This window comes from Saimiri boliviensis, chromosome 12 (genome assembly GCF_048565385.1).
Source record: "Saimiri boliviensis isolate mSaiBol1 chromosome 12, mSaiBol1.pri, whole genome shotgun sequence".
Lineage (NCBI taxonomy): Eukaryota > Metazoa > Chordata > Mammalia > Primates > Cebidae > Saimiri > Saimiri boliviensis.
In genome coordinates this window covers 31,674,847-31,686,943 of record NC_133460.1, presented here as the reverse complement: position 1 = coordinate 31,686,943, position 12,097 = coordinate 31,674,847, and the positions used below count along the sequence as shown (strand labels likewise).

Below are 12,097 nucleotides of genomic sequence, written 5' to 3'. Positions count from 1 at the left end.
GACTAAGGCAAGAAGATTGCTTGAGCCCAGGAGTTGGAGGCTGTGGTGAGTTATAATCATGCCACCACACTCTAGCTTGGGCAACAGAGTGAAACCCAGTCTCCAAAAAAAAGTCAAAAATGGCTTTAAAAATCTTATAGAATAATACTCAACAACAACAAAAAAAACAGGTGTCAGTTAAAAAGCAACTCCTTAAATGTAAATCAAAAATAGTTTGCAACAGAGCCAAAAAAGCCATTATAAGCTGCTATATAAATAGGCATTTAATGATTTTTTCAATGTTACATTATTGATCTAAGAGGCCCTCTGTTTCCGCTGAAATGAATAAGTAATTTAAGATAACATTAATAGGATTTGCAGCACATCAGAAACCCTGGGTCCTTCTTATCATTAGAATCACCGTTATAAAAAGTAAATTTCATTGTCTTTCAGTGAAACATCTGCATAATTTTAGACATCACAGCAAAAGACCAGAGACTCGTTACATCCACCACATGCAAAAAGTCACAATACCATGAATATCATTTATGCAATTTAATAAATATTCAACATTTACTTACTAATGACAGATACTACCACTTTATGCACTGAAAACACAATGGTGACTGAGACGCGGTTCCTACTCTCAAGGAGTTTACAGTCTATCTGTCAAGGAGTTTACAGTCTATCTGTGAAAACAATACAATAAGGAACACAAGATGCTATGAAAGCACAGAGAATGAGGCCCAGTACCCTACAAAGAGAGTCAGAGAAAACATCAAAGATGCCAAGGGCAGTGGCTCATTCCTATAATCCCAGCAGTTTGGGAGGCTGAGATGGGCGGATCACTTTGAGGCCAGGAGTTTGAGACCAGCCTGGCCAATATGGCAAACCCTGTTGCTACGAAAAATACAAAAATTAGCCAGGTGTGGTGGTGCATGCTTGTAATGCTAGGTATTTGGGAGGCTGAGGCATGAGTATCACTTGAACCCAAGAGGCGGAGGCTGCAGTGAGTTGAGGTTGTGCCGCTGCACTCTAGCCGCATCAAAAGAACAGACCCTGTCTCAAAAAAGGAGGCGAGGGGGGAGGAGGGGAGGGAGGGGGAAGAAAACAATAGGGAAACTCATGTTGAAGCTGAGATAAGGCAGGAAGGAGGGCAGAGCCAGGTTCATAAGGGAGGTGATGATTGCGGCTTCTTCCGGCCAAGGAAATGTTGTCAGAGGCACAGCATGCTCAAATGGCTATTTTGTTAAGAGTTGTCTTTTGCATAAGAAAAGAGACTATTAGGGGAAAATTAAACTTTACTAGCAAAACTGCATTTATCAAGACAACAGTGATGTACTTAATCTAGGAGGAAAAAGGGTAGAAGATCACAATTTCATATTGGCCAATTCCCCATATTCCCTATCCTAACACACATTTATTTCCTCATGCTACAGTGTGTGTCAGGCATGACAGAGGACTCCGAGGCTAACAAAGAGGGCTCCAACATTGCCCTCAGGAAACTAAGGCAATAAGCAATCAGACAATAGAGTGTTTAGGTGGCTACACATGATTCTGAAATGTAGCTCCTTGATTAGTTACTATGGAATAAAATACTTAGTTTAAAAGCTACTATTTGGGCTGGGTGTGGTGGCTCACGCCTGTAATCCCAGCACTTTGGGAGGCTCAGGCGGGCAGATCATCTGAGATCAGGAGCTTGAGACCAGCCTGGCCAACATGGTGAAACGCTGTCTCTACAAAAAATAAAAAAATCAGCCAGGTGTGGTGGCACACCCCTGGAGTCCCAGCTACTCAGGAGGCTGAGGGAAGAGAATTGCTTAAACTCAGGAGGTGGAGGTTGCAGTGAGCTGAGACTGCACCGCTGCACTCCAGCCTGAGCGACAGAATGAGACCCCATCCCCACTCCCCAAAAAATCTATTGTTTGAAGAATCATCCAGTAGTAAGGAAGAGAATTATTTGACATCAGATATGGTGGTATAACAGGAATTTTAAAAGAAACTGACATCTCATACACATAAACAAGGAATCATGCTTATATTTTCAAATACATGCTACTAACTTGTGTTTTACAGATTTCAAAGCACTCTCACACACTGTTCATGGCAAGAGAGGCCAAGCAGCTATTTTAACAATTACCTACCACTGGTCAAGCACTGATTGTGGAGTACGGGCTCTTTGCTGGAAACTTAATATCCACGATCTCATTTCATCCTCACAACAATCATGCAAAGTAACTATTATCATTTCCCTCTCACAAACACGGAACCCCTGGCTTGAAAGGTTTACATAACCTGCCCAAAGACACGTGGCTGACAAGTGGTGGAGCCAAAGTTAGTCACTGTGTCAGTCTGTGAAACTCCTTTTATCCTGCTGCACAGCTTCAATGTCACTGAATGTGGCCAGCAAAGCAACTGAAGAGCGTACACTGAGCAGAGGAGGCTGGATTAGACTGCAGGTCAGGGCTTTCAACTCAGTCTTCTTGCAGCCACGCTGAAGCCTCACTATAACGGTCACCTCAAGTTCCCCACCCCCACTTGAAATTATCTTGCGCTTTCTAATAATCCAATCCCTCTGGATTCTCTCTAAACCATCTGAGGATGGTGGGGAAATGGATCACAGAAAAAATTTCTATGCAAAAATTAAAATATTTAACAAGTAACATCAATCACACCCTGCATCCACCGCTATCCCTGGTGTCTGATGCTCCTGAAGTACATTTTGCATTAACCTGCTGTTAAAGAACCACAGTAAAAGCTCAAAGCTATGTCAAGTTTCATTTACTTAATCTCATGGAATCCTCACAATAAGGCTACAGTCCAAACTATTATGCTCAGTTTACAGATATAAGAAGTTCATCAAAGTTAAATAAGGCACCCAAGGTCACACAACTATAAGTGATGTTGCAGTATGATTCCAAAAACCTAAGCTTTTCCCCTCTACAACACGACCTGGATCCCTGTGACAGTCAGATAATAAACAAAAATACCAAATTACTGTTATCTGAATTTGCGTATTTGTACAAGTTTTCATATATATAATTACTCAACAGTTCTACTATCAGAATTATATATTTACTATATAGCATTTTGTTAAAGTAAAAAAAATTAAACACACCACTTAAAATTATCAAATCTTTTACATTATTGGAGTAGCATCGTACTTGAAATTTATTTGAATATGTAGCTTAATTTCCATCATTTCATACAGTTTCATCAATATCTTATTCAAAACCTTTTTATCTTAAGAAAACAGAACGTTTAATGATGGTTAATATCAAAATTATTTAGGATCCAATAAGAGATGGGGTGCTCCATCTTTTTAGAACCCTATTTATTTCATTTTATTTATTTATTTTTGAGAGAGGGTCTCACTCTGTTGCTCAGGCTGCACTGCAGTGGTGCAATATAGGCTCACTGCAACCTCCACCTCCCAAGTTCCAGCAATTCTCCTGCCTCAGCCTCCTGAGTAGCTGGGATTACAAGTGCATGCCACCATGCCTAGCTAATTTTTATATATTTAGTAGAGATGGGGGTTTCACCTTATTAGCCAGGCTGGTCTCAAACTCCCAACCTCAGATGATCCGCCCGTGTTGAGCCACCATGCCCAGCCTAGAACCATATTTTAAAAGCAAATAAAATATTAACTTTGTTTGTAAAACAAGGCCGAGTATAGTGGCTCATGCCTGTAATCCCAGCACTTTGAAAGGCCGAAGTGGGTGGATCACCTGAGGTCAGAAGTTCGAGACCAACCTGGCCAACACTGTGAAACCCCGTCTCTACTAAAAATATCAAAATCAGTAGGGTATCATGGCACATGCCTGCTATCCCAGCTACTCGGGAGGATGAGGCAGGAGAAGCACTTCAACCCAAGAGGCATAGGTTGCAGTGAGCCGAGACTGTGCCATTGCACTCCAGCCTGGGCAACAGAGCAAGACTTGGTCTCAAACAACAACAACAAAAAATATCTGATACAAGTTTAATGGAGTGAATAAATCTCACAGATGTATAAACAAATGGGGAAAGCACAGAGATGAACAGGTATTAATTTACTACAGGTAATTCTCATTTTCAAAGTAAACCTACAAATCACTTTAGAAAAGGTGCAATGAGAAAGGAACAGAATGGAGATAAGTGAAAAAATACACTATGTCGCACACCTAATGAATAAAAAGATTTGTCTTATTTTCTCATCTATACATGATAGTTGCTAATTGTTTCATTTATATCAGAGACAATCTCAAAAACCAGGCAGCAATGCATGTAAGGTGACTGAGTTCACAGCTTTTAAATTAAGGAGGCAGTGGGAGAGCAACCTCTCACTGCATTTAATACACAAAACAGAAATCCAAAACACTTACCAATTTGTACCTGCTCAGGCTGGCTAAGGGAAACAAATGCTGACGTGTCATCAATCCAGGATATCTGAATGTTACCTGCAATCGCAAATTTAAAGTGAACATTTGACTATGTGGAAAGCTAACTGATTTAATGTGTGTATCTCTATTTCAGTATAGCCTATCTTTAAAAACAGAGAAGGTGCTTGTTTAAAAAGTGATCAAAATCTCAGCACTACAGTTAGCCTGTTTAAAGCCTACCACAGCAGTTAGCCTGTTTAAAGCCTACCACAGCAGTCCTCAAGAGAGGAGACAGATAAGGGGGAAAAGAAGGTATTGGAAATGTAACACGATAGCCCTAGGACTTGTCATCATTCAGTACAATACTAGGATTGGAGACTTATTTTCCTATCAAGACCACTAACAAAAATCAAGAGACCACTAATAAAGACCATAGGTTCAAAAACACAACTATTTATTTATTTATTATTATTACTTTTTGAGACAGAGTCTCACTCTGTCACCTAGGCTGGAGTGCAGTGGTTCGATCTCAGCTCACTGCAACCTCTGCCTCCTGGGTTCAAGTGATCTTCCCACCCACGTGTCCCAAGTAGCTGGGATTTTAGGTGCGTACCACCATGCTTACACATAATCTTACTGAAAGTAATATTTAATTTTGTATGTCTTAATGTTCGTTCTGACTTGTTTTAAATACTTCCATTTATATTTGCATTCAGAAAGTCAAGTGCAGGAGGCACTACTGTGAGTCTACTATCCTAAAATATCAATTTAAAATAAACATAAGAAAAAAATAGGTCGGGCTCAGTGGCTCACGCCTGTAATCCCAACACTTTGGGAGTATGAAGTGGGAGGATCACTTGAGCCCATCCCTATTTAGAAAAAAAAAAAAAAAGGAAAAGAGAGAAAAATAATAAAGAAAAATTAAAAATGGTCTTAGTTACATAGGAAGCCTAATTTGTATCTGCTTTTCAGTCTAAATGTTAAAATAAAAGCACTTCAACTTCTTTTAATAAACTCTTTAAATATTTTTTAAATGGCTACATACTAAAAGATACATAAACAGTTACTAAACTTTCTTACTACTGAACATTTAAGTTTTGTGGCCTTTGCTTTATCCAAGAATTTGCAAAGAGACTAAATACTTTGTTAAAATAAAAGGCATTGCTGTGGGTTTACAATCACAATGGTCTTCATAAACACTCAAGAGACTGCTCAAACAAACCTAATCATATGACCTGGTAAAAAAGGAAAGAGAAGGACTGTCCTACCTTATACACGTATCACAAATCCTGATCTACTCAAACATCTGTCTGTTACTTAGATTATTCAATCTAAAGCAGAAACTGTCTCCCCTCCTGTTATGAAATATACAAGCCCTCTGAGTTTGGTCTTAAAAATGATGTATCCTCAGCCAAAGCTTATTTTCCCCGGTTAGCAGTAAGGGTGGTCATCATCATGGTGTTTTGCTTTCCATGAATTAATAGCTCTGTATTGTGAGGTGCTATTAAAAATTTCTCAGCTCATATTAGCACAAAGATAACAGTATCATAAACCAGAAAATCAAAGAGTGACATTAAAATCTTGAATATTAACATTCTTTTATGCCCAGGCCAAAGCTGTCTTTCTACTTCTGACCACCTATACAAAATGAACAGCAAAACCCTAAAAAGTACATCTGAACTGGGACTTACCAAAGGCACTGAAAAGCTGGTAAAGGTCGCTGGTTTTCCATTCTTTGGGGAATGTCACATGGAGAACATGATCACGTTTAGGCTGCACTACAAGACAAATTTATGATGAAATGCTGATGGGTGAAAAGTGATCAAGTAAACCAGCAGCTCTTTGATGAAACTAAGTCTAAGCTAATTTGGAGAACTGTTATGAATTCCTCATGATTACCAAACAACTCCTAAAAGTATGCTTAGGATCGGTAGGATTCTTCCACTGTAATCTAGACCTCAGGTTCTGGTACTTTACAGAACCCACAACAACTTGAACCCTATTCAAAAACATCTTCTTTTCTCATGAAGTTCCTATGAAAAATATTTATTTATTTATTTATTTATTTATTTTTATTTATTTATTTTTGAGACAAGGTTTTGCCCTGTCACCCAGGCTAGAATGCAGTGGCACGGTAACAGCTCACTGCAGCCTTGAACTCCTGGGCTCAAGTGATCCTCCCACCTCAACCTCCGGAGCAGCTGAGGCTACAGGTGCATGCCACCATGCCTGGCTAATTTTCATATTTTTTAAATTTTATTTTTGTAGAGATAGGTTCTCACTATTCACTATGTTGCTCAGGCTGGTCTCGAATTCCTGGCCTCAAGTGATCTTCTCACGTTGGTCTCCAAAAGTGCTGGAATTACAGGCATAAGCCACCACACCCAGCGATGCAAATTATTTAGAAGAAAAATAAAGGCTACTACGTTCAAGAAGTTTCGCGTCATTAAACATTTAACTTTCCCATTTTAATCTACTTAGTTAAAAAAAAAAAAAAAAAAAGCACTGTTCAAACTAAATGGATTAACTGTTAAGTCAGGCAATCCTGAGTCATAATATTGTTTTCTAATCCCAGACCTAGAACCTAACCATGCAACTCTAAGCAAGAGACACAACCACTCTAAACACTCTGGACTATAAACTGGGAATGGCGATATTTAGCATACAGAATTCTTGTCACAACAACAGACCAAAATATCAGTCTAATATGGGGGGCAATACAACAATATGTCCTCAAACTATCATTGCAACAATTATTATCACGAAGTATAGTTCTCCCACTTCTACATGCCAATGACATGCATTAAGGTAAAAAAGAACAATGAAACACAGAAAAAAGCAGATGAAAAGTAAAAGCAACCACCTCCCATAGACCTTCCACGGTTTTTATATTAAAAAAAAAACAAAACAAAAATCAACCTTCTAAATTTAAATATACACATACTCAACTAATTGGAATATAAAAAATTTACCATGTTACTGACAGCTAGCGTATCTTAAAATATATTATAAATATTTATAGAAAATAATGAAAACACTTCTGAGTGAAAATGAAATATGTAGAGAAGATATGCATTATAAAAATTCAATTAAGTGAAGAGATGAGGAATGAATGCCCAAGCGTCCCATTAACTTAAGTATACTATTCATACCAACCACAAAATCACCGCCCAATTTTAAGTGAAAAAAGCTTTTTCTTTCATAGTATGTTCCTGTTACCCACATGCTTAAATGCACAGATGCAAAAAGAAAATACAAATTTACTTACAGTCTGGTCCTTCCAAGTTTAGATAGGGGATATCCATGACCCTCATAAGAAATAACCTACAAGAAGAAAAGACAAAAATTTTAAAGGAAACTGTAATGGACAATTTCCTTTAAAAGAGAGACATTTTGACATTTTTAAGGTTGAATGAGAAAAAAATATTTTTAAGATAGGCATCTGTTAATTTTTTTAGTAGAAGCCCCTTGATGATATTACTCTATTTGGAAAATCATTTCTATTATTATTATTATTATTATTATTATTATTATCTTGAGATAGAATCTCACTCTGCTGCCCAGGCTAGAGTGCAGTGGTGTGATCCTGGTTTATTGCAACATCTACCTCCCCAGTTTAAGTGATTATCCCTGCCTCAGCCTCTCAAGCAGCTGGGATTACAGGTACATGCCACCAGGCCTGGTTAATTTTTGTATTTTTAGTAGAGACGGTGTTTCACCATGTTGGCCCAGGTGGTCTTGAACTTGACAACCAAGGTGGCCAAGGTGGCCTCCAGTGATTCACCTGCCTCTGCCTCCCAAAGTGCTAGGACTACAGGCATGAGCCACCACACTTGGCATTATTATTATTATTATTATTATTATGAGTCTCATTCTTTTGCCAGACTGGAGTACAGTGGCACAATCTCCGCTCATTGCAACCTCTTCCTCCCAGGCTCAAGGGATTCTCCTGCCTCAGCCTCCCAAGTAGCTGGGACTACAGGCGCGTGCCACCATGCCTGGCTAATTTTTTGGATTTTTAGTACAGACAGGGTTTCCCGATGTTGACCAGGCCAGTCTCCAACTCCTGACATCAAGTGATCCACCTGCCTCAGCCTCCCAAAGTGCTGCAATTACAGGCGTGAGCCATGGCATCAGCCATGTAAAATCATTTGTAAAGCTCTGAAATTCATTTCAGAGATTTTTCTCCTGGGCAGATCATTTATCACAAATAGAAAAAACAAACAAACAAACTGGTATCTTCAACAGTTCCTGACACTCAGAAGCAGCTTGATGTATATTAGCTAAATGAACAAAATTAATCATCAAAGAGTAAAGGCAAAACCCTCTGCAAAGCTGCCATGTTAGTTAGTCCAAGGAAACAGAAAGAAAATACGTATCACCCATCTTACCAATCTATGAACAAGTGGTCCTACAAATTCTAAGGGTAACCCTCACAATGGGCATTTGTAAGCTGAGAATGATAGCACAGGTTTCTTCTTATTTAATAAAATGCAAAGTCGCTAGATAAATGCTAATCTCTCTGGGTAAACTGTACAGTCTGAAATAAGTGACTGTCTCAAAAGTCCGTATCATTATTATCATTTAAAACATACTGAAAGCACAGAACAAAACAATCCTTAGTACAGAAAACAATCATACTAATATAAACCATAGCAATCATTTTATGCGTATCTTCCAAAATGGGTACAAAAGCACTTAAAAAAGAGAGCTCGTAAATTATAACTCTCTGTTATGCCAATCAATTTTCTTTTATTTGCAAGATTAGGATAAAACATCAGGTATTCTGTTATGTGTAAGATTATTTTAATGAGTTTTACTTAGATAACAATATATTGTGCATTTCTGGTAGAGATAACATTATACAGCAAATTAAAAAGGCAATCTATGTGCCCAACAAGCAATTAGTTTGGCTTCACTGACCTGCAATTAAGGAACATTATTATCAGGCATTCAAAAGCCCAACAGGGCCAGGCACGGTGGCTCACACCTGTAAACCCAGCACTTGGGGAGGCTGAGGCAGGGAGATCACCTGAGGTCAGGAGTTCCAGACCAGCATGGCTTACATGGCAAAACACCGTCTATATTAAAAATAAAAATTAGCAGGGCATGGTGGCAGGTGCCTGTAATCCCAGCTACTCAGAAGACTGAGAAGGGAGAATTGCTTGAACCCAGGAGGTGGAGGTTGCAGTGAGCCAAGATAGTGCCCTTGCACTCCAGTCTGGGCGACGAGTAAAACTCTGCCTTAAAAAAAAAAAAAAAAAAAAAAAGCCAAGTGGGGCAGAAGCTAGTTTACAAATGGAACCATGAGCATGAAAAATACTGTTCTGTTAATGTCAGAAAAAACCGAACCCATGGTACTCTGTGGTTTGAGAATTTGTTGCCTGGCCTACAATGTAATAAGCCAAATGCTATGGCTAAGAAACCAAATTTATTTTTAGCTTGCTAATTTAGGCTCAAGTACACTATTCTGGTTTTGTAACCTGTTTTAACCAATTTGATCAATACTCTCTACAGTGCCAGAAGACAAGACGATACATAAAGCACCTAGCATAGCAGGTTCTCAGTGAGGGCAGCTATCATTTTTTTTTTTTTTTTTTTTTTTTGAGACGGAGTTTTGCTCTTGTTGCCCAGGCTGGAGTGCAATGGCGCGATCTCAGCTCACCGCAACCTCCGCCTCCTGGGTTCAGGCAATTCTCCTGCCTCAGCCTCCTGAGTAGCTGGGATTACAGGCACGTGCCACCATGGCCGGCTAATTTTTGTATTTTTAGTAGAGACGGGGTTTCACCATGTTGACCAGGATGGTCTTGATCTCTCGACCTCGTGATCCACCCACCTCGGCCTCCCAAAGTGCTGGGATTACAGGCTTGAGCCACCGCGCCCGGCCTCATTTTTTTTAAAATATTATTTTCCAGCATAAACAATAGACACTGGAACTATCATTATCACCTACCAGAACCTAATAATAATAAAAGTTATTCCTAGGTTGGTAAGCCAGTTAGTTATGTAAGCTAACTAATCTCCGAATAACTTTTGTTATTGTTAGTTAGTCATGCTTCATTTTTTTCTTTCTTTTTTTTTTTTTTTTTTTGAGACGGAGTCTTGCTCTGTCACCAGGCTGGAGTGCAGTGTCACAATCTCCGCTGACTGCAATCTCTACCTCCTAGATTCAAGCAATTTTCCTGCCTTAGCCTCCCAAGTGGCTAGGGCCACAGGCACATGCCACCACACTCAGCTGATTTTTTTTATTTTTTAGTACAGACGGGGTTTCACTACGTTGGCCAAGATGGTCTCAATCTCTTGACCTCGTAATCCACCTGCCTCGGCCTCGCAAAGTGCTAGGATTACAGGTTCATATAATTTTCAATGGTCTGTTTAGTAAATTTACAAAGTCTCCAATTACAAACACAACATTTTTTAAAAACTTAATTTTAAAAGTTAATGAAGGCTGGGCGTGGTGGCTCCCACCTGTAATCCCAGCATTTCTCGAAGCCAAGGCAGGCAGATCACCTGAGGTCACGAGTTCAAGACCAGCATGGCCAACATAGTGACACTGCACCTCTACTAAAAATACAAAAAATTAGCCAGGCTGTTTGTAGGCACCTGTAATCCCAGTTACTTGAGAGGCTAAGACAGAAGAATCACCTAAACCCAGGAGGCAGAGGTTGCAGTGAGCCGAGATCATGTCATTGCACTCCAGCCTGGGCAACAAAGTGAAACTCTGTCTTGGCGGGGTAGGAGAAGTTAATGAAACATACCAGGCACCATAAAAATAAATGAGAATAACAAAAGCTGAATCAGTAAATGTTCACTGCTATACCATCATGCCATCAAATATGCCAATAATCAAAATCAACCTCAGGATTTGATTATACAGAGGTCAGTAAATTATAGTTCAAAATTTCAACATAATATTAAGCAATCAAAATAACTATGAAAATGTCAAAACACGGATAACTTGCACTATCTCACTTGGCTGGGAGGGAGAGAAATACAAAGTAAAACCACAAGCTTGAATTTGCAATTCCTGCATTTCTGTTTATAATTCTGTTATATTGCTAAAGTCATGAGACTTCAACAACAAATTTAGAAACTTAGTGTTGTACAAATACCAAGAAGGACTACACTAACAAAGAAAAAAAAGGCTCTCCCAATTTCTCTTACTATGTAGATGTTTCAAAAAATTTTTTTGAGAAATATTTTTTGTCAAGTAATGGCTATGTGAAATGTGTATTTCACCTGAATTTTAAATATTATCTTTGATTAAAGTAAAAAAAAATGTATTCTCAGCGAAAACACTCAAAAGACATATTTTTTTTGTTTGTTTGTTTGTTTGTTTTGTTTTGTTTTTGAGACGGAGTTTCGCTCTTGTTACCCAGGCTGGAGTGCAATGGCGCGAGCTCGGCTCACCGCAACCTCCGCCTCCTGGGTTCAGGCAATTCTCCTGACTCAGCCTCCTGAGTAGCTGGGGTTACAGGCACGCACCACCATGCCCAGCTAATTTTTTTCTATTTTTAGTAGAGACGGGGTTTCACCATGTTGACCAGGATGGTCTCGATCTCTTGACCTTGTGATCCACCCGCCTCGGCCTCCCAAAGTGCTGGGATTACAGGCTTGAGCCACCGCGCCCGGCTAAAAGACATATTTTTTGAGATGGAGTCTCACTCTGTCACCCAGGCTAGAGTGCAGTAGTGAGATCTCGGCTCACTGCAACCTCTGCCTCCGAGGTTCAAACAATTCTCATGCCTCAGACTCCTGAG

At 39.3% G+C, this 12,097-nt stretch overlaps 1 protein-coding gene across 4 annotated transcripts in view; it reads right to left on the bottom strand.

The window, feature by feature from the left end:
- Positions 1 to 12,097, bottom strand: part of PARN (poly(A)-specific ribonuclease) — a 204,079-nt gene that overhangs the window by 116,443 nt on the left and 75,539 nt on the right. For all 4 annotated transcript variants that reach the window (XR_012512809.1, XM_039478241.2, XM_074382203.1 and 1 more), the window contains 3 exons: positions 7,606 to 7,661; positions 6,029 to 6,115; positions 4,341 to 4,415 (listed from right to left, as the gene is read on the bottom strand). Coding sequence is in view for 3 of the 4 variants with exons in the window: in XM_039478241.2 (XP_039334175.2) it covers positions 4,341 to 4,415; positions 6,029 to 6,115; positions 7,606 to 7,661 (218 nt within the window). In the remaining variant the exon portion in view is untranslated. The remainder of the gene's footprint in view (positions 1 to 4,340; positions 4,416 to 6,028; positions 6,116 to 7,605; positions 7,662 to 12,097) is intronic.